This window comes from Aethalodelphis obliquidens, unplaced genomic scaffold, assembly GCF_003676395.1.
Source record: "Aethalodelphis obliquidens isolate GAN/ISIS:26980383/991018 unplaced genomic scaffold, ASM367639v1 scaffold38, whole genome shotgun sequence".
NCBI lineage: Eukaryota > Metazoa > Chordata > Mammalia > Artiodactyla > Delphinidae > Aethalodelphis > Aethalodelphis obliquidens.
Window position 1 is genome coordinate 12,953,361 of NW_020837982.1, and position 26,675 is coordinate 12,980,035.

Here is a 26,675-nt window from a genome sequence, read left to right on the forward strand (position 1 = left end):
TCTCCCAGCACCTCAGTGGTAGATTTACTGTGAGTTCTTGGAGGGACCAGATGCTGTTTTACTCATTTGTGTATTCCTAGTAGTTAGTTAGCACGGCACTGTGTGGAGCTGCCTGACAAACTTTTGTTAGATTCCAGGGTAGTTCTCTGAGAAGATGTAGGGGGACTCTGGCTTCTGCCTTAAAACCCTATTCAACTTGAGACGGGGCTTTCCTGAACCAAACCTTTGTATGTCCCCCTTGTCATAGTTGGGAGATGACTCTTTGGACAATCTCCCCCTCCTTCCACCAAAGCAGTGGTTAACCTAGGAGTACTTTTTATTTCTGCCCTAATCTCAAATTTAAACCAAAAGCAGTCTCTCCCTGTCCCCACATACATGCACCTGAAAATAGGCCAAATGACTTTATTGAGTCATCTGCATACCGAGATTTCAACATTGGGCATAAATACCACCAACGAACCATTTCCACACCGGGAAGAGAAAACAAATACAATGACACAGCCCCAAATTGAAAACAAAGCAAAATTTATTGCATGTGAAAAGCAATCACATGGAAATTAAGGGTCAGGAACCATGAAAATACATATTTCGCATATTTTCTGTCCTGTTCCAGCGTAGGATCACTCACTCTTCACTCTCATGGACCACCATCTGGGGAGAAAGTGGGCATCTTGAGTTCTGTCAGATGGCAGAGCCGCATTTCCGGCCACGCCCCCTCCCAGCGAGCATCTGGGGTTGCTTGCTTGTCTGTTTCAGCGGGACACGGGATATTCCTTGGATCGCAGGCGGATACACGAGTGCAGACGTGGCGGCAGTCACCCCACAGCCTGAGAGCCTGGTCCTCAGAATAGCCCAGGGATCTAGGAACCTACACCTACAGTGGGCGCAGAGACGGCGGCCGGCCGGCAGAGGGCGCCCGAGCCCACGCAGGAACCGCTCGCCGCTTTTCAGGACGGTGTTCTACTGGGACTCACAGACCGGGGTTTAGCCGGGCTCTACACCAGCTACGTGGCTTTAAGCAAATCCTTTCCTTTCCTGAGCCCGAGACTGACCAGTTCTAAAGTCGAAGGTTCTCCAAGGTCCCGTCCATCACGGCGGGTTCCTCCCCGGGAGCCGCACCTCCCGCTGCATCGCCCTCCCCACCCCGTGCCGCGGGGCCACCTACTCGGCTGGAGGTGAAGTCTCTGGTCTTCGCGCGGAGCTTATTGACTTGAGATTCGGCAATATCGGCCCGTTCTTCAGCCTCCTCCAGCTCATGCTGAGCTTTCCGGAACTTGGTGAGATGAGCGTTGGCTTGTTCATCCTAAAAGCAAAGAGCCGGGGCGGGTACGATCAGCGAGCGCCTCTCTGGGGCTCGCAGGGGGAAACAGGCCAGGCGCCGCGCTGGGGTCCCGCGGACTTACAGCCTCCTCGGCCTGCCTCTTGTAGGACTTGACCTTCACTTGAAGTTTGTCCACCAGATCCTGTAATCTCACCACGTTCTTCCTGTCCTCTTCGCACTGAAAGAGAGAACATGGGACAGTACTTAGCCAGGGGCCGGCAGGGATGCAAGAGGTCCCAGTTCTCTCTGGGGCTAAAGGATTTCTCCCTGTTTTCTGGAGAGAGGACCCGGGAAGGTGTTCGCACTTCACAGAGGAAATGCCCGTGGGGTTTCTTTCCACTTGCCTGGTAAGTTAACTCCTTGACCCGCCGCTCATACTTCCTCAGGCCCTTGACAGACTCGGTGTTCTTCTTCTGCTCCCCTTCAAGCTCAAACTCCAGCTCTCGGATCTGGGGGAACGTGTGTAAATTAGTCTGGGGCTGGAGCACGAACGGGAGAGGCCAGAAGGCTCTGCGTAGGCTGGGGCCTGTCCTGCAAGTACCCGCGCCTCCAGCTTCTGGATCTGCTTCTTCCCGCCCTTCAGGGCCAGCTGCTCAGCCTCGTCCAGGCGGTGCTGTAGGTCCTTCACCGTCTGCTCCAGGTTCTTCTTCATCCGCTCCAGGTGGGCGCTGGTGTCCTGCTCCTTCTTCAGCTCCTCGGCCATCATGGCCGCCTGAAAAGCACATCATCCCACTCAGATGCAGACCAAGGTCAAGTGCTTGGAGCTGTTGAAATCTGGGTACCCGGAGGACCAGAGCCATGCTGATGACAAAGGACAATAGGTAACGGGATGACTGAGCCCACTGTTCCACCATGGGATCTGAGAAGAGCTGCACCAGGCATGTAGCATAAACTAAGAAGTGAAACCTTCAAGGGCTGGATGGGAAATAGTTTCTTCCCTTTCTTAAACTGGCCTCCTTGGGACCTCCCTAGCTCCAAGGAGATTCCTTCTTTCCTTATCACCATTATCACCAACCCGTGACTTAGAGAATTCTCAGTTCATAACCTAGCATCACGGGTGTGGGGTAATGGGGCTAAGGGAAGGCCTCTAGGGAACTGGGGGTGCCTGAGCAAGCAGGGAGGAATCGTCACGAGGTTGTGCCCTCCATCGAGCAGCAGGTGGCGCTGTGGGGGCCACGAGCCCAGAACCAAGGCCTCTGGAGCAGGAAGGCTGGGTGCCGGTGGGAGGGAAGCCAGCTTCCTGTAAGGTGACATTTGGTGGGATCCTGACGTCTGAGGGTCTCATTTTTATATTTGGAATCAGTCATACGTTGAAGGAAAGAAGAGCATACCTCTCCAAGGGCATAAGAAAGGAATATAATTCCTTCTGGTCTTTTTTTATCCACACTCCCTTATTTCTCATGTCCACTATTTAAACGTGCGGGAGGAGACATGTTGACTGTCCGGGGAGGTGGGGAGCGCTTCTGGAGCAGAACTCACACCACGTGTGCCCTGGGAAGGCCCCACCCTGTCTAATGGGTTGGAGAGGAAGGGGGCTTGGATGAAATGCAATCCTGGCAGCCACGCAGGGCAGGGAGGAGCCTCACGTCCGTGATGGCCTTCTTCGCTTTCTCTTCAGCGCTCCTCGCGTCCCTGCTGGCATCCTCCACCTCGCTCTGGAGCTGCAGGAGGTCTGTCTCCAGCTTCTTCTTGGTGTGGATGAGACTGGTGTTCTGGGACGGGAGGAGGGGGTTTAGCCAGGCGCGCCGGAGCGCAGGGGCCCCGCCCCGCCCCGCCCCCCTCCCCTCCCCCACCTGGGTGTGCAGGAGCTGGACGCGCTCGCTGGTGTCCAGGAGCTCCTGCTCCGCTGTCTTCCTGCTCCTCTCCGTCTGCTCCAGGGTGGCCCGCAGCTCCTCGATCTCGGCCTGCAGCAGGTTGGCTCTGCGCTCCACGATCGCCAGCTGCTCCTTCAGGTCCTCCTGGCCCCGGAGAGCGTCATCCAGGTGGAGCTGGGTATCCTGGCCAGACAGTAACAGAAACGTCCGGCTGAAGTTGAGGCCTGAGGACCATGAGCCCAGCTGACAGCTGGCGTGTCTGAGAATGGGAGAGGCTTCCCACCGGGAGTGCGCAAACCTTCAGCTGCCCCTGGACGCTCCGGAGGTGTTTGAGGGTCTCTGCGGCCTGGCGGTTGGCGTGGCTCAGCTGGATCTCGATTTCGTTCAGGTCCCCCTCCATCTTCTTCTTGATCCTGATGGCCTCATTCCGGCTCCGCACCTCGGCGTCCAGGGCGCTCTGCATCGTCTCTGCTGCTCTCTGGTAGTTCCTCTTCAGCTGCTCGATCTCTTCGTCTTTCTCGGCCACCTTTCTATCGATTTCTGATTTCACTTGTGAGAGTTCCAGCTGGATTCGGAGGATCTTGGCCTCTTCATGCTCAAGAGCGGCCTTTGAAGAACAAGAACAAGACAGAAATGGTACCAGTGATGGGAGAGAGCCTGCTACGCTACTCTTTGGGGCAAAAAAACCTCCAATAGAATGTTTGTAATTCTAACTCTGCAATATTCAAAACTCTTTTTTAAAAAATCCCTAACTTACCTTCAGTGCAGAAATAAGATGTTTCATTGCACTTTGTTTTTATTATACTAACATTTAAATCATCACATTTCTTAGGCGCTTAAGGCACTTTATAGATATTTTGAATTCATCTAAGATTTTTGTAAAATCTCATTTTTAGACCTATTTTAACATAATGATTTTCTCCAGTAAGTTCAAGATAATTCACAGGTATTCGTCCATGCACATTGATAGGAAAGGGGCCGGCGTTAGGACTGTGACTTTACAGACCCAGATCGGGGCCGCCTGGCCTCCCAAGCTGGAGCCCCACCATCATAGTCTCTGTTCCAGGCCAGTGCCTCGCCGGCGTTCTGCTCACCTCTGCTTCCTCAAGGGCCAGTTGGATATCAGCCTTTTCCAGCTCGATCTGCTTTCTTGATTTCTCCAGTTCATGGATGGTTTTACCGTTTTCGGCAATTTGTTCTGTGAGATCGGCTATCTCCTCTGCAAAGAAAGAGGTTTGGTTGCCTCGGAATGTTCTCCGTGCAGTTTTCCAGGCAGAGTAAGCACCAACCGAATGCTTTTAACTAGTCTATCATAGTTCTAAGGATGCTGTTTCCTAGAGATAAGATACTGTATATAGAGAGACTCAGAAACAACCCCTCGGATCTGACCACTTCCTGTGTGTGCAGTAACGGATTCTCGTGTAGGGGTTTGGGTCCTGCAGTCACGGACCTCCAGCCCCACGCTCTGGCAATAGCATGAAGCAGGATTTCAGACAAATTGCTTACGCTCTAAATTCTTATTTTCCCGTTTCACAGTTTCAAGTTGATCTAAGGCTTCTTCATAGGCATTTTTCAGTTTGAAGAGCTCAGTACTCAGGGAGCGGGATTCCTTCAGAGATGCCTCCAGCTCTGCCTGGCTCTCCTCACACTTGGTTTTCCATTCAGCGAGCACCTGCAGCACCGGGGAGGAAGGCGGCACCTCTGTTGACGAGCGCCTCTCGGCTAGTTTCTATCTAAGTACGCCCGCGAGGGGGAGCAGTCTGGGAGCTGGGGCCGCCTCTGCCACGTCACTTGCCTAACCCCTTGTTCCTGACTGCTGGCTAACCAAGATTTCCAGATCAGTCACTGGTCAGTAACAGCTGCCCTTGATGAAAAGCAAGTGGATCCTTTGAGAAGGAATTAGCTGGGCCGAACTGCCCTTTCCTAATATGAAAACGGCCCTGTACTTCTAAGTATTTCATTAAAACTTTGTTTCAAAGCAACCTTACCTGTCATACTGAAGGGGGCGCTGTCACAAAGCCTCGCAGTGGGACCCGAGTTGGATTCCCACATCAGCCCCCGCAGACAGACCAGCGTGTGGGGGTACAAAAACGCTCGGGACTGGCAGCATTCGAGGCGGTGGCTTGTTTCCACTGACAGTGTTTGAAAGGGACCCCCCCCCCACCGCCGCATCCCACTCCTGTTCTGTTTCAGGGGCTTGCCTGAGGTCACACTGCTACTGGGGCAGAGTCAGGTACCACCCGGTACCGCTGTGTCACGGTGCTCACCCGGCAGGGAGCTCACCCCATACCTTGTCAAAGTTCCTCTGCTTCTTGTCCAGAGCGGCAGCCAGGGAGTTGGCTCTGTCCACATCGCCCATCAGGTCCTCCACCTCTGCTTGCAGCCTCTGCCTGGTCTTCTCCAGGGAAGCGCACTTAGCGTTCACCGCCTCAACCTGCTCCTCGGAATCCTGAAGGCGCTGAGCGAGCTTTTTCCTTGAAGAATGTGAAAGAGAAGCAGATGCTTTAAGTTTCAATCCTACTGAACATCACTATTCACCAAGTTGGAATCACTAATTTATGTGATTCAAACGCCGATTTCCTTTCATAAGCCCAGGAGAACTTCCTGTCTGCTAAAAACCAGTGACCAATAGCCTGCCTTTTCTCTAACCAAGGTCAGAGTCGTTTGTCTCAATGAAATGTGCTAACACCGCCTCCCTCTACTGGCACAGAACTGCCTTAAAAGACATAGAAGATGGGAAAACATCGTAACAAATTCACTCGCGAGTAGTTCTAAAGTTGGTGCCTTCTGTCACTTGATCATCTAGGAGTTCTATTTCTTCTGAAGACAGATAGGGTTGTGTACTTGGCCTCCTCCAGCTCCTCCGTGCGCTGGATGGCGTCCGTCTCGTATTTGGTCCTCCACTGGGCCACCTCGCTGTTGGCCTTGGACAGCGCCCTCTGCATCTCAGCCTTGGCTTCCTGCTCCTCCTCATACTGTTCCCGCAGCAGGTCACAGTCGTGGCGGGAGGACTGTAGGGCGTGGGCCAGGGCGCTCTTGGCCTGCAAAAGTCAGGACAGAGGAGAGGCCCCAGCGGATGACCATTTTAGTGCCGTGTGCATGATGCAATCCAAGTGTGCTCCCGCTGTCATCACCTATGAGTAGAGCTGCCTTTTGTTTCTGCAGGTGGTACTGGAAGGCTAGGTCGGGGAGTGCTCCCTCTGCGGACGTACCTTGCTCTCTTCCTCTAACTGCCTCTTGAGCTCTTCTACTTGCTGGGTAAATGCTTGCTTGCTTCTGGAAAGCTGCGATACTATGCTCTCCTTTTCTTCCAGTTGACGATTCAGCTCACCTGTGTCCAGAAGGGAATTATTTTCACTTCATTCACTCACTCACCAGGTTCCTACTGTATGTAAGGCACTGTGCTGAGATATGGGGAGAGAGTAAATTACAAGATGTGGTCCTTTCTTGGGGGTGAAGGGATGTGTCCGTGAAGAGGAAACTGAAAGCACACCCTGGTAAGATACTGTTGTAAAATTCCAGAAGCATGGAGTAACTTTTGTCAATAAAACTTAAGAAGAATTGTAAACCAAAACCTCACCACCTAAACACTCCCATCAGACCTTTCAGTGGCTGGTGCTTCCAGCTGTTTGCTGATTTGTCACTGGGGGAAATACTGCATCTCTTTGCTGCGTTCCTTAGGACTTCTAGCTTCAGTAGTTTGAAGCTGGATTTTTGGGTGGCTACGGTGGTTCTGGTTTATATGCTTACGTAGAGGCAGGAGAAAAACAAGGTGGGGGAGAGGCCTTCGGACTCCAGGGGTGAACTCCCAAGATCATGGTAGAAGTGGCCCCTGAACTTCTTTTTGTCACTGTCTCAGTCGAGCTGCTACAAAGGACTGGTTCACCTGTGATGATGGGCTGGAGGACCAGCGCCGGGGGAGCCATGTTTTCTAGGTGGAAGTCCCGGATAATGTTCCCCTGTATTTTTATCACACACCAAGAGCCTATACAAATTGGCCGTGGTTCTTTCTTTACTGTTTAAAATGCTCCATTGCAGACAACGAATCTGCATTAATGTGCAGCGAGAAGTAGCAAAGCCATGGGACTTGGTTCCTAGTCCCACTTCTGCCCTCTAGGTTCTTTTTGAGGCAGGGTTACATTAATTTTGAAAGCGCTTGAAGCAGGTGGTGTTTTGGGTCCCTCCTCATTCCAGTCCGTGTCTCTCTCCTTCTTACTGAACTTTCAGTGCTCTCCTCCTTTGGGACATTCTAAATGGCGCTTTCGTGGGTTATTCTGATTGCCTCTCTCCTGAAAATCTGCTTCCCTAGAAATCCTCCCCCAAACAAACCCTGCCTTTCGTTCTGACCAGTTGCCCTCTGTGGGTGTCCAGGAGGCACCGCCCCCGCCGTTTCCCGGCGCTCACCGGCCTCCGTCTGCAGACGTGCCTTCTGTGCGGTCAGTTCACTCAGGCTCCTCTGACATTCCTCGTTCTTGCCCCTGGCCTCGCTTAACTGATCCTCCAGAGTGCGGCACATTTTCTCCAGATTCGCCTGCAGGGTTGAGAAGGGGGAGGAAGCTGAGTCAGCGATCAGGTGGGAAGGACACAGGGTCCCCCTCACCTGAGGATGAGGCGCCCCCCACCCCGCACCTTGGACTTGGACACGCTCTCCACGTTGCTGCCGAGGTCGTCGAGCTCCAGCTTGAACTCACTCTTCTCCTTCTCCAGCTTCTGCTTGACCCTCTGCAGGTTGTCAATCTGCTCCCCCAGCTCGGCCACACTGTCCGCGTGCTTCTTCCTCAGCGTGGCCGCCGTGGCCTCGTGCTGCAGGGTGGCCTCCTCCAGGTCCCGGCGCAGCTTCAGGAACTCGGCCTCCCGCTTCTTGTTGAGCTCTATCTGGGTGGATGTGACGCCGCCCGCCTCCTCCAGCCGCTCGCTGATCTCCTCCAGCTCCCGGGAGAGGTCCGAGCGCTGCTTCTCAGCTTTGGCACGGGAGGCCCGCTCTGCCTCGATCTCCTCCTCCAGCTCCTCGATGCGGGCCTGTGAGGGCAGGCCGCCCCACGACACTCCTGACTTCCAGTGTCAACACCAGGCTAGTTTCCCCTCCCATTAGACAAACCGCTCTCGGACTGCTCCCCGAACGATACCAATGCTGCAAATTTCCTCTGACACGAGTTTTTTCTGCCTCGACACAGGCATTACCCCTGCAGCGGCCACCCAGGATATAGTCCATTCCAACTGCACGTGGACTTCAAATACTTCAGTTATGTGCTTTGTCAACAGTTACGGAAAAACTGTTCATCACTACTGTGTCAGCCTAGCAGAAAGGAGACCCACGGTCCTGCCCGCTTTGCTCTAATGACGTGCAATAGACACCCCCCACCCACTGTACGTGACCACGTGTGAAAGAAAAGTCCCAAACGCCTCCTACCTGTAGCTCTTTGATTTTCTTCTGAAACTGCAGGCCCAGAGTCTGCTCATCTTCCACTTTGCTTTGCAGCTGACTGTACTCGAAATCCTTCCTGTGAAGGGAAATGCAGAACGTGTGAAGACCAAATGCCCGGGAACTGGAAAGCTGAACTCGGTGGTTTCAGGGCGCACTTCTTGAGCCTTTCATCCAGCTGTTGCTTGTCATTCTCCAGATCCAATATGGACTCGTGGGCAAGCTTCAGGTCTCCCTCAAGCTTCCTTTTGTTCCTTTCCAGGTCTACACGAAGCTTCTTTTCTTGTTCTAGGGAGCTTTCCAGCTGCAAAAGGCACCGTTTCCTTTTGAGAACAAATGCTTTGCACCAGAGGGTTCTCGGGGGCTCTTCCCACCCTGAGGCCCAGGCCTCCCGACTAGCATCCTTTACTCACGTCATCCACCTGCTGTTCCAGTTTACTCTTGATTTTGCTCAAGGAATTGACTTTGTCTTCTTCAGCCTGGAGGTCATCCAGGGTCTGCTGGTGGGCCTCTTGGAGGGCTTTCTTCTCCCTGGTTAACTTTGCAATGGTTTCATCCAAACCAGCGAGTTCCTCAGTAAGGTTTTTAACCTAAGAAGAAGCCACAAGCAATTATAAGAAGAGATCAAGTCGGGTTTGCATTGACCACATCAAGCTGGAAGGGCCCACAGAGAGTGTACCACCTTGTTCTCTGTGGCATGTTTCTCCTTCTCAACCTTGGCCAGTGTCAGCTCAAGGTCATCTATGTCTTTCTTCAGTTCCGAACATTCGTCCTCCAGTTTCCTCTTCTTGGCCGTCAGCTCAGCATTGATCTCTTCCTCATCCTCAGCTCTCTCAGTCACCTCCTTGATCTTTGCCTCCAGCTGGAACTTGGCTTTGATCAGTTGATCACATCTTTCCTCTGCATCCAACAAGTTTTCACTTTCCTTAAAAAAAGAAAAAAATATATCATTTCCTTTAATGGTTAAAAGATAAGATTTGTGACATTCCAGTATTTTGTTATATACGAGGTCCTTTACGCAGCATCGCAACTAAAAAGCAAAACTCCCACCAAAAGTCATTTTCTTAACTAATCAAATCTAGAAGGAAAGTTTTAAAAAAATTCCTAAACACCTACAGCTTGTACTTGGAGCTGCAGGTCATTCTTCTCTTGTACTAGAGTCACCAGTTTTTCCTCCAGTTCCTTCCTTTTGGCCTCTGACTTGGCGAGTTCATCTTTGGTTTTCTGGAACTCTTCCTTCATGGTGGCCATCTCCTTCTCGGTTTCTGCGCTCTTGAGAAGGGGCTTGATCTTGAAGAAGAGTTTCATCCAGGGCCAGTGCTTGACGTTCATGAAGGCTCGGATGTTGTACTGGATGCAGAAGATGGACTCCCTAAAAAACAAAACATCAGTGTTTTTCTAAGAGAGACTCCCCACTTCTCCCGAAGAGCTCAGGTCTGAGCACAGACCCCACTCGACCTTCTCTGCACCATCTTCTGGAATTCCACGCGCATGAGGAACCCTCTGCACACAGCTTGCGTCCGGGTGATCAGCTTGGCCAGGCGGTCATCCCGCATTTCCTCCAGGGTTCCCAGCAAGCCAGCCTTGAAGAACACCTTGAGGGGAGAAGGATGACTTGAGTCAGTTTTCCGGAGAAGTCTAACGGGGACCACCCGCCAACATCTGTCAGAGCTGATGCAGTACCTTGGTGTGTCCAAACTTGTACTGAGTGTGATCAATGTCGATGGATGCCAGCAGCTTTTCACACGCCTTCTTGCTGTCGATGAACTGCCCCTCAGGGATGGCGCTGGCATTCAGCACTCGGTATCTGCCGTTGTGGACACAGAAACATCGTAGACCATTAGCAAAGACGTGAACTTTGGAAACCAGTTCAGGCCTCTCTTCCAAGAGGCAAGAAGGCCAAGGTCCAGAGAGAGAGGGAAGCTTGCTCTTGGTCACAGGCCAGATAGTGGCCTAGAATCTAGGCCTACTGACTCTTAGGCCAGGTGTTTTTCTGACGTGTTGTATATCAGATAAGCTCCTGAGAAAATGTGGGAGAAAACTGTATACCTTGGCTACGTGGAGTCCATAGCTGTTCTTCTGAAACGGGTCTTTTCATACTACTATTCCTCCCTCTCAAGTTCCAGCATTTACACATCTTCTCAAGAAGCAAATAGAACATTTTTATCACACACCTTTGTTTAAAATCCCCATAGAGAATCCTGTTTGGGAACCCCTTCCTGCAGATGCGGATTCCTTCCAGGACACCATTACAGCGCAGCTGGTGCAGGACAAGGCTGTGCTCCATGGCCCCTGAGAAGAGAAGCAACAAACGTCAGCTTCACACAGAACCTCCTAAAACCTGAGTGCCACCTTCAGAGCCAGCGGGTGTCTTACCTGGGGTTTTGGTTTCGTTGGGAATTATACAGCGCACAAAGTGAGGGTGGGTTGTTCTTAAATTTGACATCAGCTTGTTCAGGTTTTCCTAAAAGAAAAAGATTAAATTTGATAGTGAGCCTACTATAGGCTTTTAGAGACACGGAGATATATTGTAACAAAAAAGTAAGGTATGTATTCTAAATTTATCATAAATTCTAAGGAATAAAGGTATTATTTAACTTTCTCTTTTAATAATCTTTTGGCTAGAAGTGTAGGCGAATAACTGATAAAACAGACTTTTGCTTCACAGTGAACCACCAGAGACTAACCAAGTACAAAATGCCTCTGAAATCAACTCAAGAGGAGTATCCAGCTCCACTGGGCACAGGACATGCTACTGCCTGTGTCCTTCAGGCAAGTCGGAAAGTCTGTACTGAGGACTCGCCTCCCAGGCCGGCCGGCACACGCAGCTGATGCCGTTTAAAGTGATAGTTCAGTTCCGGTCCTCCATTTATTAGACCTCATCTGTATATCATCATACTGCCACTCACCCTCCCTAAGTGACAGTAACCAGATTAAGACCACATCACTGTTCTTGAGTGAGTCAAGTTTAGCATCTCTGCGTTGCTCGTTTTGAGATGACTTAAACCAAGTACAAGCAAATAAATCTGTATCTTTCTTACCCTGAAGAGGGCAGAGACGGTCTGGAAGGAAGAGCCCTTTTTCTTGGCAGCTTTCTTCTTCCCACCATCAGCTGAAAGAAAGAAAAGACGGCGTGTGCTGCTAGCAGACCTGCAGAGCTGCTCCAGCCCCGTGGGCTGGTGGAGTGAAAAAGTGCGGGTCCAAGGCACCCCGCGGAGTCTGTTACCGTCTGCTGTGGCGAAGGTGGCGTAGAGGTGTGCCAGGAGCCTGTTGGAGGACTTCTGGTACAGGCCGACCACCGTCTCGTTCAGGGGGTCCTTGTTCTTCTCCAGCCAGCCCGAGACGCTGTAGTCCACGGTGCCCGCATAGTGGATCAGCGAGAAGTGGGCCTCGGCCCTGCCCTTGACCGCCTTGGGCTTCTGGAAGTTGCTGGACTTGCCCAGGTGCTGGTCATACAGCTTGTTCTTGAAGGAGGTGTCTGTGGCCTTGGGGAACATGCACTCCTCTTCCAGGATGGAGAAGATGCCCATCGGCTGGACCAAGGCAGAGTGCATACGGGGCGGGTATGAGCTGCAGTGTCAAGCAGCAGGTCGGCGAGGGGCGGCTGCTGAGTGCACACAGCAGGTACCTTCTCGATGAGCTCAATGCAGGCGGCCAGGTCCATCCCGAAGTCGATGAACTCCCACTCGATGCCCTCCTTCTTGTACTCCTCCTGCTCCAGCACGAACATGTGGTGGTTGAAGAACTGCTGCAGCTTCTCGTTGGTGAAGTTGATGCACAGCTGCTCCAGGCTGTTGTACTAACACCAAAACATAAGGTTCACATGAAAAGTTAGACTTCTTTCAAAACCAAACACGCATCAGCCTTCCTCCTCATGGTCTCGGGCTCTCGCCAGCTCATTTATGCTTTCAGGAATGGGCACACTCTTGGGCTCAGCGGAGACCACACGTCCTTGGAGTCTTCTCTGATTTCCAGCTGGAAGATGCTTCTCCTGAGTCCACGGTCTGGGCCTCTCCTGGGCGCTGGCCACGGCCTGCCTTATCTGTAGTTGGTCTTCTGTGTGCCTTACGTACTTCTCGTTGTCCTCTACAAACTACAAGCTCATCTTTTTTTCACCTGCAAGTCTTATACCTGGCAGACACCAAACATATGCTTCGATGAATGGCTACGTGCTTCTAACCCAGAGCCAGTAGGATATTTATGTAAAACATCGCATGGTTGGCTTATTGTCAACTTCTTCTCTGTTTCTGGCTCTCCCTATTGTCAGTAATTGCATTTGATTTTTTGTTTTCTTTTATCCGTTTGAGGATGTCTTTAAAATTCCACTTGACACAAGCCTTCCTCCCTCTTAAAATAATACAAACCCTTCCACGTTCTCTTCTACCTGATCCACCCTCCATCTCGTTTTCCTCCAAGATGTGATGCTGGATGACGTGTGGGCTGCCTTGACATCTTGCCTATAGGATCACGAAAACCAGCCCCCAGCACAAAGCCAAACGAGTATAACACAAACCTCAAAGATCTCAAAGCCCGCGATGTCCAGGACGCCAATGAAGTGCTGTCTGGGCAGTTTGGTGTCCAGCTGCTGGTTGATGCGGGTGACCATCCACAGGAACAGCTTCTCGTAGACGGACTTGGAGAGGGCGTTCACGGCATGGTGCACCTGTGCGGAGGGGCCAGCCGGTGAGTCTGGAGGCAGCGGCCGTCGGGTGCCGCGTCCTTTCCCAGCCTGCGGCAGCCACTTACCTGGTCCACAGTCTGGCCCTTGGTAACATACTCGTTCCCAACTTTCACTCTGGGGAAGCACAAAGCTTTCAGGAGGTCCGAAGAGTTCAGGCCCATCAGATAGGCTGTCTTGTCAGCCACTGGCAGGAAAAGAAGGCTGATTACAAGGGAAACCCCTGATGCTTGGCAAAGCGGAAGAGCCACTCTGAAAGTCATCCGGATGTTTCCACGCTCGGCTCAGCCCATCTTCATGTGTTTACATTCCGTGTCTCTAAACTGCTTACCTGTGGCCGGTGGGAGCTGAGTCACTCAGAGAATATGATAGATTTTATGAAAAGGCGGCACTGGGTTCCAGAAAACCCTGGTCACTCCTTACTGTATCTGAGGCAGGACCATTCTAGTGATTCAGCAGACGGGGCAGTAACCGTGCCTGTAGGCATCTGAGCCCTGAAGAGGTTCGCCTCTCTAGGCAGGAGGAGGAGTAAGCGCTTTCAAAAGAGGCCCTGAGGGGCTTCCCTGGTGGTGCAGTGGTTGAGAGTCCGCCTGCCGATGCAGGGGACTCGGGTTCATGCCCCGGTCCAGGAAGATCCCACATGCCGCGGAGTGGCTGGGCCTGTGCGTTCGGAGCCTGTGCTCCGCAACGGGAGAGGCCACGACAGTGAGAGACCCGCGTACGGCAAAAAAAAAGGCACCGAGCGACCTCAGCTGGACGCCCCCTGGCCCTGGCGCGCGGTCGCCGCGGTGACGTGGTACCTTCAGTGCCGTCTGGCTCTGCCTGCTCCTCCCGCTGCTTCTGCTTGAACTTCATGTTCCCGTAGTGCATCACGGCGCCTGTCAGCTTGTAGAGTCCACACTTCTCCTCTGGGGTGAAGCCCAGGATGTCAATGGCGCTCTGGCATCGGAGGACAGCACGTCAGCCGGTTGACCCCAGTGATGGAGGAGCAGCCCCGCGCCCACCCCTCCCCCCCCCGTCTGCTTACATCCGTAGCCAGCAGCTCCTCCGCATCGTCAATGCTGCCCACCAGGATCTCACCCTGGCTGATGAACGGGTAGTCATAAGGGTTGGTTGTAATAAGCAGCAGCTCTGTAATGATGACCATTTAGAGGAGGTCACATGGATGCAAAGAAAACATCCACTAGGGGCTTTCAGCTTCTGCGTCCTCAGCTGAGACTTTTGCTGCTGGGGCCCAGGCTGAGGGTAGTTAGAAATCTCTTAAACAGTCTCTCGATACTCAAGCTGTGGCAGAATATAAAGTCCAGGGAAGACTCTGCAGCCCGTCCAGGCCATGTAGGGTAAGAACCACAGAGAGAATATTGAACTTCTCTTGCTTTGCGTGCAAAGGGCGCAGATCCATGTCGGTTGGGAAAGGTTAATCGGGAAAACTGGCCGAGTGTGGGCCAGGACAGAGCCACAGGGAGGGAAGCACAGATCATTTGGTAGAATCACAGTCTTTTCCAAAACCTGTTGAAAAGCTGCAGCCTATTTCCAGGCTTGGGCCCAGAAGGCTGAGCAGACACAGCCAGGGAGCAAAGAAGGGCACCAGGCCCCTGTTAGGTGCGGGACAAAGGGCAGGGTGGACATCCACCAGCTGGTGGTTCATCTGATTTTGCGTTGGCCTCACAGCATTTGGTGAAATGTTGGTTTCTGTGCCAGAACACAAGGGGGCGCTAGAGGACCACTACATGCTTGGTCATTCGGCCAGTTTCTATAAACCAGAGCTGAATAAACCAATTGTGCCTCAGCCTTTTACTGTCCATTGGATTGTGTTTTTCAAATTGGCATGTCACCGTCAAAACAGCCGCATCCCATTTCTAAAGCAAGCTTCCTGCTGGCTGCCGAGTCACCTGTGCATACACACAACTCTCTTTGGTCCACTCACCCAAAAGCCGAAATGCCTCAGACCAACCCCTCTGGGGACGTCCTCACCTATGAGCTCGGGCTTCTTGTTGGAAAGAATCTGGTAGAAGATGTGGTAGCTCCTCTCAGCCTTCAGCTGGAAGGTTACTCTCGATTTTTCCAGCAGATCTAGGAACACAAACACAGGACTGTTTTCCAAACTGCTCCCCTGATGTCCCGAGACATCATCTGATCCCAGGGATCTACTTACACGTTTCAATATCTGCAGAGGCCAGCTTGCCCGTGGTACCAAAATGGATTCGGATGAACTTGCCCTGTGGGGGAAGGGAGACCAGGCGTACCGTGACTCCAGGTGTTCCTACCCACCTCCTGGGTAATGTGAACGGGAACCTTATTCCCCAGTAATTTGAAGTGAAGCATGTCCCCCTCTCCCTCTCCTCTTTCCGGTTGGCTGCGTCTCCCTTCTCCATCCCCTTGTTCCACACTGCCTCCAAACGCCACTCCCCTACACTCCCACCCCCAAGACGGTCAACAAAGTAAGAGAGATTGTGTTCAAGATGCAAATCACACCATATCACTTCCCTCTTAAAGGATCCCTCAGTAGCTTCCTGAATGAAACCCAAACCCCTTCTCCTGGCCTACAGACTCCAAGGCTCCTGGTCGCTCCCTGCCACCCCTCCCCACTTCCCCTCATGCTGCCTGCCTCGCTGCAGCCCCTCGGACCCTCTGAGGTCCCTTGACCCCGCCAGTCCCCTGTCCTCATCCTGTGGATCTTGGGCTTCCCTGCCAGCCCTGTCTAAAGGAGACCTGGCTCACAGTACACTACCACACGCCCTCTTTACTGCACTGTCTGCCAAGGAATCCTTGTCCCAGACTGTCTTGTTGATCTGTTTCCTTCTTTCGCGGTCCACCCCCAGGACTGCAGCCTCCTGGAAGCAGGGCCCTTGCCTACTTGCGGGCCTCAGAGGAGCTCCCAGCTTGAGCCGGTGCAAACTCACAAAGCGGGACGAGTTGTCGTTCCTCACGGTCTTGGCGTTCCCGAAGGCCTCCAGCAGCGGGTTGGCGCTGATGATCTGGTCTTCCAGAGTCCCCTGGAGCAGGGGGTCGGGGCAGGAAGAGCCGCACGCGACAGTGAGCTCCGCGGCACCTGCTGCCTTCGCTCCTGCAGCCCCGGGTCGCCAGACCCTCCCTGCCCTGCTTTCCAATCTGGGGCCCAGCCAAACCATCAGCACGCCTCACGCTTGCCATTCTTAGATTTGGCTCAAGCTGGGTGTCTTGACCTAAACCTCCTCACTTAGCCCTTCAGCTCCTTGATTCTCCAGGTAGCTAGATCATCGGTGTTCATTTCATACTGTTATAATATATTCGTTTTGAAAGGCAAGTAGACACTACAGTTCTCTCCAATTGGTATGTGTGGTTCTGGTGTATGTGAGCTGCTCCCAAACTGACTCTTCTTAGTGGAGCCTTAGAAGCTTGTTTTCTAGGCAATCACAGGATCTGGTCCTGTAACATCAACCACATGCTGGGTCGTCTAGGAGAACTGGCTGTCCTGTGAGACTTTAAATCCTGGCCTGCTCTCCCTTCCTTGTGGAGGTGGGGTGTCGCCTCCCTGTGCCCCCTCGTTCTGAAGTTAAGACAAAGGTTGGCAGTGGAAGCAGAACAAGCCTTTCTCCTCTCCATACCCTCATTTTGGAGTCCTTCTTCTTGGCGAGGTCTCCAGTCGCTGCAATTGTTGCAAAGTACTGGATGACCCTTTTGGTGTTCACAGTCTTTCCTGCCCCGGATTCTCCACTATTCAGAGCAGTCGAAAGAGAGAGAGACAGAGAAACAAGTTCCGTGAGTGTAAATTGGCCCCCTAAGATGTCACCCGAGCCACAGCAGACACACACCTCCCAGCAAATGTGAGACCACTCGGAGAGGCAGGGGCCCCGGGGGAGACCGGCACGGCTGAGCGGGCTGGATGGGGAGCTCCAGCTTCCTGAGGCCTCACAGGCCTTCCTGCCCGTCTCTCCCCAACGCCCAGCCCCACATCTTTGCATCACAGACTTCGTTCTCGGTACTTTCTCATTAACAAAACAGAGCAAGTGGCATCTTCCCCTTCTGCACTGGGGACAAAGGGCCACAGCTATGAAAACACTCTACACCTTGGATACTTACGTAATCAGAATAGACTGGTTTTCACGATCTGCCAAAGGGAAAGATAAAATAGAGTTGATAGCAATATAAGAAGAGCTTCCTCAACCTAAATGTCCATTGACAGAGGAATGGATAAAGAAGGTGTGTGGGTGGTGTGTGTGTGTGTATATACACACACACACACACACACACACACACTCTGGAATACTTCTCAGCCATACGAAAGAATGAAGTAGTGTAATTTGCAGCAACACGGATGGACCTAGAGATTATCATACTAAGTGAGAAGTCAGACAGAGAAAGACAAATGCCATATGATATCACCTATGTGTGATTATGTGATACAAATGAACTTATGTACAAAACAGAAACAGACTCACATAGGTAGAAAACAAACCTATGGTTACCAAAGGGGAAAGGGGGTGGGGGAGGGATAAATTAGGAGTTTGGGATTAGCAGATGCAAACGACTGTATATAAACTAAACAACAAGGTCCTACTGTATAGCACAGGGAGCTATATTCAGTATCCTATAATAAACCATAGTGGAAAGGAATCTGAAAAAGAATATATATATATATATATATATAACTGAATCACTTTGCTGTACACCAGAAACTAACACAACACTGTAAATCAACTATAGTCCAAGAAAAAAAATTGTAATAAAAAGAGCTTCCCAGTTTTCCGCCATGTCTCCAGCAGTCAGAGTTCACTGCACGGTTCAGTTTCCCACCACCATCCTGTTTAGTCCTAGGTGGGAGCTTGAAGAGACTCCTCTTTGAGAATGAGGCCCAGAGAGGTTAAGCCCCCGCTTACAACCAGCCACGGGCTTCTCTCTGTATTATGCTGAACCATATGAAATTGTCAGTCTTTGCTTTGGGCCCACAGAAATGTCAGTTTCGTATGAGGTAACCCATGCTTGCACTGAATCCAAACTTCTCACCAGGGCCTGCAAGCCCCTAAAATATGTGGCCTCTTTCGTCTTTTTTAAGCACCTCCACCCTCCTGTCCTTTGTATGGAGGCTGCACACTGGACAGGGCGGGTGCAGGATCGCATGGCAGCTTCCCTGAGCCCTCCCCCCGCCTCCAGGCTTCCTCCTTGGAAACCTACCTGTGAGCATGAACTGATACGCATTGTCAGAGATGGAGAAGATGTGGGGCGGGGCCTCCTGGCGCTTTTTGCCCCGGTAGCCCTCCACCACCTCGGGGTTGTACACCGGCAGCCACTTGTAAGGGTTGACAGTGACACAGAAGAGGCCCGAGTAGGTCTGGGGGAGCGTAAAAAATATATATGTATGTATACGTGGGTGTGTGCCTGTACACATAAAACCTTCTTTTTGTTATTTCACTTTTCTTTACGAGAAACTTGTAAAGGAGGCAAGATACTTCTCTTTATAGATGAGGCAGCTGAGACTCAAGAGGGTTGTAACGGACCTCCCGCCGCTGGTGGGTGCCGGTGCCAGGACCCCAGCCTCGGACCCACCTCGCCTGCCCCCGCCCCTCCTTCCAGCTGCTCTCCTCCTGCCCCGTTCATCTCTCACCTTCTCATCCTGCATCACTCTTGTCGCCCTTTCTTCTTTTCATTCCCCCTCTTTTGCTGAGCAGCTCAGTCAGCACCAGTCCTTCCAGAGCCCATCCCACCACAAGCAGCTCAGCCCCACCCCACCCCGTCAGAGGTCCCAGGAACCCAGCAAACGCGGGCACTGACGTAGATCATCCAGGAGGTGTAGCGGTCCTTGAGGTTGTACAGCACGGCCGGTTCATTCAGGTGCGTCAGCATGGCCATGTCCTCGATCCGGTCGAACTTGGGCGGGTTCATCGCGTACACGTCCTCTGGCTTCACCACCAGGGTCTGAAAGGGACGGGGTACAGTGCACACCTGGGCTTCTCTGTGCGTTTTGCCCCTGCAGCTATCTGTCTCCCACGCCCAGATCAGAAGAAGCAGGTGCTGGAGAAAACGCCCGTTTGACAGGGAGGGAGACAGGGCTGGGGGCGGCTTGCAGTGGTGGTGACGGAATGGGATTTGTTTCTGTTACTTGGGCTTTTGTTTTTTTCCATCTCCGATGGGCCTGAGGTGAGGGAAGGATGCCAGAAATGAGAAGAGGGTCTCTGTGGGTGGGTGCGGGGATGACGCAGGCGCGGGTGCCAGCAGGAACCTCTCAGCTCCGTGATGCCGGCTGGGCCGAAACCCAGCTCCAGCAGCTCATGGGTTTCTGCTGTCTACTCAGGGAACACGGCAGGTCCACTGGTGTTCCTGAGGCAGGTACCGAAGAGGAGGCTGGTGGCCTTGGGTCAGCAGGCCGGTGCCCAGAGTTAGCCAGCATTCTGAGCTCTCTGGAAGCAGCTGTCAAGCCCCCACCCTGCATCTTGCCCGTTCACCCGCTCTGGCCCTTGCTTGTGAAAGAGAACCAGCCCCGCTCCCTTTCTGGGGCGGGAGTGTTACAAGCCAGGAGAAGGAACCACGAGGCAGAGTGGTGGTTCCAGGCACTGGCAGGCGCCTTTGTGCTCCCCTCGAGAGAAGCCCCCTGCCCTAGTGCCCAGCGGGGCTGGAGGACCCTGGCATAGTGGGCATGGAGCTCAGCTTCCTCTCCCCTGCTCTGCCCTCACCTCCTTCCTGAGACCTCCTTTGAAGATGGTCATTTTCCCCACCCCGCCTCTGGGCAAGGCAGTGGAAAACCTGCCTTTAAGTAGAGATCCACTTAAACCATCCATGCCATCAGCCCTTCCTGTGAGGGTCTAGACATCTTAGATTGTCATTCATCAGGTCTACCTTCCGTGTTTCCCTGTGGCTTCATAAGCCCGTTCTTAACTCCATCATCTGAAATGTACTGAGAGCTGCCCTCTGGAGCTCCAGTGCTTGCAAGCATCACAGGACAATTTCAGTGCCTTTTTCCTTCACATCGAACCCAATGACGCTATTTCCTTTACACTTCTCTTTTGGATACCACCCCCCTGCCTTTTTTTTTTTTTTTCTTTTTTTTAACTTTTCTTAGAACATTTCCAGATTCTTCTGCTCTAGATTCCAGAGAGTAGTGAAGTCCAGAATTCCTCCCAGCATGCCCACAGTACCTGGGCCAGAATGTAGTGGGCTACACTGCTCATTGCCTTCATGATATGGGAAGGCTGCTATGTCACATCGAGCTTGTGGTCCACCAGGATCCTTTACTCGCTTTCCTTACTTCCTTAGTTAGATGGCTATTGCTAGAAGAATTAGGGGGAAACCTAGGCTACCAAAGGAGAGTGTTCTAACAGAGGTCCTCCTACTGTTGGACTCCCAACTCCACACCCCTGGGATGCACAGGGCTGGTCCCCTCTGACCTAGAGTGACACGAACATTAACAAAAGCACCCGAACATGGATTGTTTTGGCCAAACCAGAACCAGGTGGTTCTCCCACCGTGCAACCTGAGGCCAGTGTTCACTCTGCTTCCTCCGAGGACACCTGGGACGCTAAGGCGGTGATGCCAGGTGAGGCGTTCCGGTGCCAGAGCCACGTCTGGAGATGGCTGGGTATGGACCGGATGCACAGACTGGGCAGCCATGGGGAGCAGACAGAGGCCTGGCCGGCCCGCAGAGGGTGTGGACGGGGCTTACCCTGTTGTCTTCGGTTTCCACCGTGACCTTCCCATCCTGGGTACTCTTAATTTTCCCCTTGGCGTATTCTTCCTTTGAGTCGACCACAAAGCAGTAGGTTTTGGCATCAAAAGGCTGGTTCTGAGCCTCGATCCTCTCCTTTTCTGACTTCCGGAGGAAGGGAGCGGCTATGCCGAACACTTCCATTTCAGTGCCGCTGCTCATGGTGTCGGCTGGAAGGCGAACCCACCAGGTGAGCCCTGCTGCCCCCAGGCTTCAGCCCTGCCCCGGAGGGAGCCCTTCAAGGCGGAGCCCCGGGAGCAAGGCTGCCCTCCATCGACCCCCAGGAAAATCAAATGCACACATATTTATTGAGCAGCTACTTTGTGCAAAGGGCACGGAGCGTATGCAATCCAAGCTCCCCCATTAGCCGGGGCTCGGACGGGCGAAGGGACCCTAGAGGCGGGTGCAGTTCTCGGGACTCACTTTCCTCTTCTGCAAAAACCCAGGTGTTGCTGAGGGAAGATTTAAAAATAAACACCATCAGAAATAAACGCCATTCTTCAAAGAGTGCGCTAAGTGGCAAATAGCTGAGGAATTTGGGGACCTTTCTGGCTCAAGGTGGCTACCTCCTCACAGGAGGAAACCGGCTTTTGCTTTCTTCGGTTCTGTTTTGAGAACAGAAGCAGCATCGGACATCAGCATCTACTCAGAGCATCTCCCCAGGTGCTGCCTCCTCTCCACTCCGCTCCAGCCTAACCTGTCCTGGTCTAAGCTCTACAGGGCTCTCACCCTCCAGGCCATCGGAGGTGGGAGGAACTGGTAGCCTAGAGACCTCTGAGCCAAGGGACCCGACCGGCTTCCTCACCTGAGGGTCACACCCACGGGAGATCAGCGGACAACAGCAGTCGTGGGAAATCAGACCTGCAATAAATACGCAGAAAGCAAGCTCAGGACACGGGAGTGTCTGGGTCGGTTCTGAATCGGGTCCTGATGAACTAACCAAATAAGGATAAAGGACTAATAACTTAGAGTCTTACCCCAGAGACAAGCTGGAGGAGCAGATGGGACGTGACCCACAGGTGAGCCACGAAGGTAGGAAAAGCCCCCAACCGCCCCAAACCTGGCTCCTACCAGCCCAGCACGGCACTCTCCTCAGTCTGCAGTGCCTCCCATTCAGAACTGGGCAGGAAGGACAGAATCCCTGTTAAAAAGGCCAGTGGTTCCAAGCCGGGATCAGGCCCCCTGTCTTCGGTGAACAGGGAGAAATCTCAGATTGGCCGACGGACACCCGCCAGGCATGCAGCGCAGGTGGGGAAGGTGAGGGCAGGGTAGGCGGCGACCCCACTGGCCTCTGCACAGATCGGAGAGGCGAAGGGCAGGCCGTGGCCCACGGAGCGTCGAGGGGAGAGCGGGCTGGAGGACGGTGCTGCAGGCAGCGGGGTGGGCCTTTGGGCCCGAGGCCCAGCTCCGCCTCTAACCTTACCAAAGCCAGACAGGCCCGCACCAGGTGGCGTCCTCCAAGCCACACTCGGAAAAGAGCCAGTGAGGGGCACTGCGACTCTCCTCCACCCACAGAGCAGCTACAGAGGGGCTGCTGCCCGCGGACTTTTATACCCCCCGCTAACGCCACCGCTCATTCCTTCTCTATATTTGGAAAGAGAATGACCGACACCACAAGCTGAGGACCAGCTCCTTCCTCACTTTTTTTTTGTCATTGCCAAGGGAGAGGTATATATAGAAATGAGCGGGATCCACAACCATTTTCCCATTGGGGAAAGCTGGAGGTTTGAGATGCCTTCCTTTGAACTTGGGCTCGGGGTGTCCTCACTCAGTGTGATGGGACAGCCTCGCTGGGGCTCCTGCCTAACTCCATCCTGCGGGCGCCACGGGCTCAGACATCAGTGTGCAGCCCTGGGCAGCAGGTACTTAGAAATCTTGTCCTGTGGGAAAAGGGAGGAAGCCAAGGACAAAACTATTAAAATCCTCTTGGAGTTTTGAGCAAGACTTTTGTCACAACACAGGGTGGTGTGATTGTAAAACTCGGCCAGAAACAACAACAACAACGATCCTCTTCCTCCTCCTCCTTTCACTGTGTAACTTTCTATCTCATTAGTATCATTATTAACTGAATCCTTTCTTAAGTGCCAGTAAGACCAACAAGTAAATTAATGATGGGGGAGCTACCCGGCCAGACAGTATCCACAGCAACAGCTGCTTTAAGGACCTGTTGTTATTGAGATATACTATGGATTAGGAAAGACCAGCTGCTGGCCTGGGTGGGGGGTAGGGGGAAGGCATGGCCTGCAGAGAAACGGGGGGTGACTGGGGGGGGCTGTCTAACAAGTCTGGTTGTTTCTAAGTCAGGGTTGGAAAAATGAAGCTTCCGGAGAAGAATGAAGCTTCTTCCCCTTCTACTTTATGTCTGTTTGTTTTTTCCCTATTTTTCCTGACAAATCTTTGGGAGGGTGGCCAGCAGGTACCCTCGTTAATTGGTCATTAATTTTAAAGAGTGTCAGCAGTTCCCACTTGAGAATAAAAGCTGCCCCTCCCAACGCACCCACACCAGGCGTGGATACGGAGGCCACTCGAAGAGGTGTGGGTAGGGCAGGGGGAGCAGGACTGTGGTCCCCAAGGTGCAGGGACATTAATTAAGCATCCACTGTATGCTGGCCCCAATGCAGAGCGCTTCAAGAAGGTACACAAGAAACGGAAGATGCAGCCTTTACCCTTAATGGTTTGTAGGATAAACGGTGACTCAATCGTTTTGACATTTAGGGGACTTTAGATCAAAGCGCACATTTACGAAATGCCTGCTCTGTGAAGGCCAGAAAGGTGAGTGGCCACCAGCGGGGGAGTCAGGAAGTACGGAGCCCGCTCGCTTGCCCCAGCAGCCTGCTGTGGGCTTGCTGCCTGTCACACCCCCCCAGGCCACCTCCTTGCTCCAGCTGGGACTGAAACCCCCGTCCCTAGAGCCCCTCCCCATCCAAGAAGAGAGCCCGACCCTCCTAAAGGGTGCATCCGTGCTCTGAAGGGAAGCGGTCTGCCTGAGGTCCTGTCCTGCCTGCCCAGTGACCTCAGTCCAAGTCTCTGTGCCATTGGCCAGGCATCTCCTTGGAGGCCTGGTCAGGGCAGGTGCATGTCACCTGTGGGAGCAGAGGGTTAGCAAGCCCCACGGGGCTGAGGGACAGTGCGAGGGGCCCTGACCACACCTTGGGCAGTGACGTAGCAGGGTGGCCACGGGACAGGGAGAGGTGCTGGCGGCTCCTTCTTAAACACCTAGAGTTACGGCTGGGAGGGACTCTGTGGGCAACGGGAAAAGGCTCAGTTTGCTCTTTGCCTTTTGTCACCAGTTTACCTGTCTCTCTGTATAACCATATCCATACCCACCTCCAGGAAGCCGAAAGGATGTTTTCCATACAGGTCTTCCCTGAGTTCGCTGTAAAACAGCCCCAGGTCACATTACTGAGCCCAGCCCCAGCTCTGAAGTGCCGACGGCTTTCCACCCCAGCTTTTCCAAATCACGCAGCCTGTCGTCCTTCTTCCCATCACGCTTCTTCCTCCTGCAGGTATAGAGTGTTCAGCTGGGGGATCTCAGAGGTTGTTTGCTGGTCAGCCTGCTTTTGCATAGGAGGAGCTGGAAGGCAGGAGGGGTAGGAAGCTTGCCCAAGGCCAGAGAAGGAGGGTCAGGGTTAGGCAGAGAGCTCCACTCTCCAGAGGACAGAAATGACAACAATAACTGCCACAGAGAAAAGTTTTAAAACTAGATACCAGGAATCAAAAAGTATGGCCATCTGGAAAATTATCTGTAGGAGGGAAGAACTGCACGTGCAGCAGCAGCTGCGGGCTGTGGAGCTTTGGAGTCAGACGGGCCTGGGTGTGAATCCCACCGCTTGCCCTCTCATTTACTGTGTGATGGCAGGCATTGTGCCTAACTTCTCTGAGCCTCTGTTTTCTCATCTGTAAAATGGGGATGATACAGCTGCCTCACAGACTAGTTATGTGCATTTGATAGGATATTAAAATGTCAGGCACGCCCTGCCCAGTGCTGTGTTTATAGCACATTGTAGATTTGAAGTTTTCTTCCCTGTCTGAAGGTTTCCATGTGTTACACACAGTACGACTGGTTATATTGATGACATTGAGTAGATCATATTGGATATTTGTTTTATCGATATGAGGAGGCAGAAGGGACATATATATATGTGTGTGTTAAAAAGATTTCCATCCAAAGAGAGAGAAATCTTAAAGAAGACCTCTTGGTGCTTAAATAGGCAGCTTTCAGGGCTAACTGGACCCTCGGCTGGTGCGGAATTCCTCCTCTGATCAGCTGGGGGACAGATGACTTACCAGTGTATTATTAGCCAGCTTTATGGGAAAAGGAGGAGCCCTTGTTCTTTCAGCCATCACCCAGCGAGAACTAATCCCCACAGCCTGGACACAGAGCTGCGTTTATTCCTGGGTGCGCTGGAAGAAAATGTATTGTCTCAAGAATGCAGGCAGCTCCGGAGGTGCTATTTGGAGAGTGGCTGAGTCCCCTCGTCAGAGCCGGCAGCTTGCTCCTGAGCTATTTTCCTCTACTTCTGTTTGATGTCTGATCCACATGTGGACATGGAGCCCCTAGGACAGCGCTCTGTCAGAGCATGACGTCAGCCGCAGGAGCAGATGCCTCCGGGATCAAGTGCCTTCTCCATGTCCCGCTTGAGGGGGATTTGGTGTCAGTGGAAGCAGGGAACTTGGTTATTCTGAGCGAAGACCATTCCCTGCCAGTGAGGTGAAGGTGGAGGTCCTGAACCAGTGTCCAGAGCCCCAGGTAATAAAGCCGAGAGGGCCCATAACTCTCCTTTAATTCAATTCAACAAACACCTGCTTTCCCCACCTTTCTATTAGGAACAAAGTCAAATCTGTAGGTAAGCACAAAGCACAGTCGTGCACATCCAGGGTTAAAATGCAGTTGGAGTTGATGCCAGAGCCACGCTACCGACCACCGCACTAATTATACGAGAGGGCTTCGGGAATGGATGCTTCCAGAATTATGACATGAGCCAGAAGTTTGTGAAGTCGATCAGAACAAACGTTTTAAAAGGTCAAACCCCAATCTGTGAGTGAAAGGGAGAGCTGGTGCTAAAAGGTGACCAGGAAAAGGGAGGATGCCACGCACAGAGAGTCAGAGGAGAAGACTAAAGATGAGAGTGAGAGAAGGTTTGAGAGACAGTCGCTGGCAAAGAAGAGACGAGTCCCATACCTGAGATGGGGCAGCTGCGGCTGCTGTCCGAAGTCTGCAGATGGTTCAGAAGATTGATGGGCCCGTGTGGTTGGGAGCTTGGAGCAACATGATTGAAGCAGGGAAGAATGCTTTGAGAGGGACAGGAGAAGACGGGCGTTCCAAGGAAAGGAGTTTATAAACAGCAGGCATGACCCAGGGCTTTGCCAGGGTATTTGAGGACAGGAAGGAAGAATAACATATGCATCTGAACAATGCCACAGAGAAGGAGGCAAGCAAACTAGTCCACCAGGTGCATGTGGATGTGGAACGTAAAGATCAAAGATCACCAGGAGGTCACCACTGGGAGGAAGTAGAGAACAAATGGCTCCATAATAATAGAGAACTTGGAAGAAAGGTGGCCAATTTGAGGTGTGGTAGTTGATTAATATTTAAGCCATAACCTTCAAATTGAAGGATAACACTGAATTTTCATTTAAAGTCGTGCTTTTCGAGAGAAATGACCCAAATAAACAAAATAAGAGGAGAAATAATGACCAATACGGCAGAAATACAAAAAAAAAAAAAAAAAAAAAAAAGTAAGAGAATACTATGAACAATT

The 26,675-nt window shown here is 52.4% G+C and overlaps 1 protein-coding gene across 1 annotated transcript; it reads right to left on the reverse strand.

The window, feature by feature from the left end:
* Positions 1 to 506: 506 nt before the first annotated feature.
* On the reverse strand, positions 507 to 26,675 carry LOC113633079 (myosin-3). The gene is made up of 42 exons (XM_027131064.1): positions 22,555 to 26,675; positions 21,719 to 21,774; positions 21,337 to 21,365; positions 20,872 to 21,083; positions 18,987 to 19,130; positions 18,390 to 18,546; positions 17,298 to 17,325; positions 16,823 to 16,931; positions 16,139 to 16,231; positions 15,391 to 15,454; positions 15,210 to 15,308; positions 14,263 to 14,366; positions 14,036 to 14,174; positions 13,304 to 13,422; positions 13,071 to 13,220; positions 12,186 to 12,356; positions 11,784 to 12,090; positions 11,599 to 11,669; positions 10,934 to 11,021; positions 10,732 to 10,849; positions 10,241 to 10,364; positions 10,016 to 10,152; positions 9,674 to 9,929; positions 9,240 to 9,482; positions 8,971 to 9,147; positions 8,716 to 8,861; positions 8,546 to 8,636; positions 7,765 to 8,154; positions 7,540 to 7,666; positions 6,348 to 6,466; positions 5,980 to 6,176; positions 5,426 to 5,609; positions 4,642 to 4,807; positions 4,230 to 4,354; positions 3,434 to 3,742; positions 3,115 to 3,318; positions 2,908 to 3,033; positions 1,863 to 2,033; positions 1,666 to 1,770; positions 1,404 to 1,499; positions 1,166 to 1,303; positions 507 to 651 (listed from the first exon to the last, which is right to left on the reverse strand). Exons 4-42 carry the CDS (start codon positions 21,073 to 21,075, stop codon positions 625 to 627), a joined length of 5,823 nt encoding a protein of 1,940 aa, XP_026986865.1. The 5' UTR covers positions 21,076 to 21,083; positions 21,337 to 21,365; positions 21,719 to 21,774; positions 22,555 to 26,675; the 3' UTR covers positions 507 to 624.